Source organism: Calidris pugnax, unplaced genomic scaffold, assembly GCF_001431845.1.
Source record: "Calidris pugnax isolate Ruff unplaced genomic scaffold, ASM143184v1 scaffold305, whole genome shotgun sequence".
Lineage (NCBI taxonomy): Eukaryota > Metazoa > Chordata > Aves > Charadriiformes > Scolopacidae > Calidris > Calidris pugnax.
The window spans coordinates 50,283-52,473 of NW_015091074.1; the positions used below are offsets into that span (position 1 = coordinate 50,283).

At 43.9% G+C, this 2,191-nt stretch overlaps 1 protein-coding gene across 1 annotated transcript; it reads right to left on the reverse strand.

The window, feature by feature from the left end:
• Positions 1-393: 393 nt before the first annotated feature.
• On the reverse strand, positions 394-798 carry LOC106896962 (feather keratin 4-like). Its single transcript, XM_014957307.1, has one exon. The coding sequence runs from the start codon at positions 796-798 to the stop codon at positions 394-396; it is 405 nt and encodes a 134-aa protein (XP_014812793.1).
• Positions 799-2,191: the final 1,393 nt, after the last annotated feature.

Below are 2,191 nucleotides of genomic sequence, written 5' to 3' on the forward strand. Positions count from 1 at the left end.
GTTTAGGGTCTATGCTGGGGTCTGGGATTGCCTTTTAATGTCTCAATGCAAGAGATTAGTCATTGAGGATTATTTTGGCATCAATGGGCTAAAGATTTGGAAACCCTACAAATCAAAGCACAAAACATGATATTGTGATGCTGAAAGGATTTTATTGAAACTGACAAATGGGATTTTTCAGATCACAGCAATACTGCAGGGAACAATAGAGAGCAATTAAGTTAAATTTACACAAAAGCAAAGTATAAAGAGGGTGAGCACAGAGCCAGAACGTTGTCAGCAGAGATCTGATTTAAAGGGAAATACAGCGTCTGGGCTTGCTTCTCAGGATGGATGAGCATGCCCAGCTCCTGAGGCCTCCTGCTGCCCCTTCAGAAAGCTGTGCTCCTTGGCTTACTGCTTGCGAATTTGCTCGTGGTCCTTCTTGGTCTGGCCAGTAACCACAGAAGGCTTGAGGGGCTGATATATCTTGCAGCTGCGGGAATAGCAGGAGTAGGAGTACCTGCCACCCTGGGAGGCCCCGGACCCAACGGAGCCCCCATAGCCCGAGGAGCCCCCATAGCCCAAGGAGCTGCCAATCCCCAGTGGGGCTGAGCTGCCAACGATGCTCTCCTGAGGGCAGGTGCTGAGGATGGGGCCTGGGAAGGTGATGACCACGGGTGGTGGGTAGACCACGGCACGGGAGTCCCCGCAGGATGCGACGCAGGGCTGGCTCCAGGATTTGGTGATGGGCTGTGGGCAGCTTGTGTCACAGGGTGAGTAGCTGCCAGAGGTGCAGGGCTGCTTGCAGGAGCTCATATTTCCGGTTGTACACCTGAAACACACAGGGTGGGGAGAGCAGGGGTCAGAGGCACCAGTGCCTTGGCAAAGGGGAGCCCTTAATTATTCAAACCAGGGACAATGAAGGAACACATTCAGATGGCAAATGCCACAGGTAAATCTCTTTAGAATTAAAGGTGAGAAAGAAAATAGAGTAAAATGCATTTTGGCTATTACTCTGTTTCACATCTTGGAATAGTTCTTACAACACTCCATATCTGAATTTCTCAGTAGTAAATTGAACTCCCATCTTAGCTCAAACCCTCCCTTGCCCCAAAAAACACAACTTACTTGGTTGAAGAGCAGAAGAGCGACGAGACTCACAGAGAAGTGGTTGGTGGACTCTGGGCTACAGGTGCTTTTATATGGTTCCTCCGTTTGCCCTGGGGGAAGTGAACCATTCGTGTCCTCGTTCATACTCATTGTCCCTCCGATACTTTTTTGTCTTTGCGTATGTCACTCAATTAGTGTGATTGGTTTGCATATTATTTCTTCTAAGAAACTCCACCTCAGATGTTTTTATGTCTACATCATAGTCCTTAGACTTCTTGCATGTCAAAAAAGGTCCGATTTCCATCTTTGTTATAGCTCTGTTGACTTCATTGGAGACAGAGGGAGATCAAGATTTACTTTGCTATGAAACTGTGAATTAATTCTGTATTATAATTGCTGTATTATGACTTGATATTTCTATCTGAGTTGACTGTATATTAGTGTTTCCTGGTTTTTCAGTGTTACAAATTTTCAGAGTATTACAAATACTAAGAGCTGGAGACAGAGATCTCAGACCTTTGTCAGAAGGCACACTAGTCTGATCCTTCTGTTACTATTTCAGTTTAACTTTTTAGCTTTTTCTAGCAATTCATTTATAGGGAAAGAAACCTTGAGTTTTGGAAGCAGTACTTTTAAATCCTTCTTTTTAAATTCAAAATCTTCAGCTTTGGACTGTGAACTACAAATTGCCATCATGGGAAATAATTTAGCAATACCCTGAACTGAGCGCTGCAAAACACGGTATTGGATTGTGCCCTGTTTAATGACAGGGCTTAACTTCAACATATGGAACACAGAAATTAATATACAGCTCTTAGTTAATGTAACTGAGCTTAGAAGGGAGGCAGAAGCATTGTCAGGATGATCAGCCTTGATTTAGGGAATCCTTTTTTAATTAATCCTGATGATTTCATACATCAGTATGCATTGCTTGTCCTATTTGGAAACAGAAGTACAGAAATAGTATGATTAAATCTCAGCAACCTGTGTTAGCCACCATGTCCCTGTCCTATGTTTTTGTCTGGACTGGGACATGCCAGAAAGTTTGTCTCAGTTCTGTTTGAGGGTATTGATTGCACAGCCTTAATTTCCTGTAAAG

What these genes read in the sequence shown, in the direction of transcription:
- LOC106896962 (XM_014957307.1), bottom strand. Translation starts at nt 798, where the DNA reads ATGAGCTCCTGCAAGCAGCCCTGCACCTCTGGCAGCTACTCACCCTGT.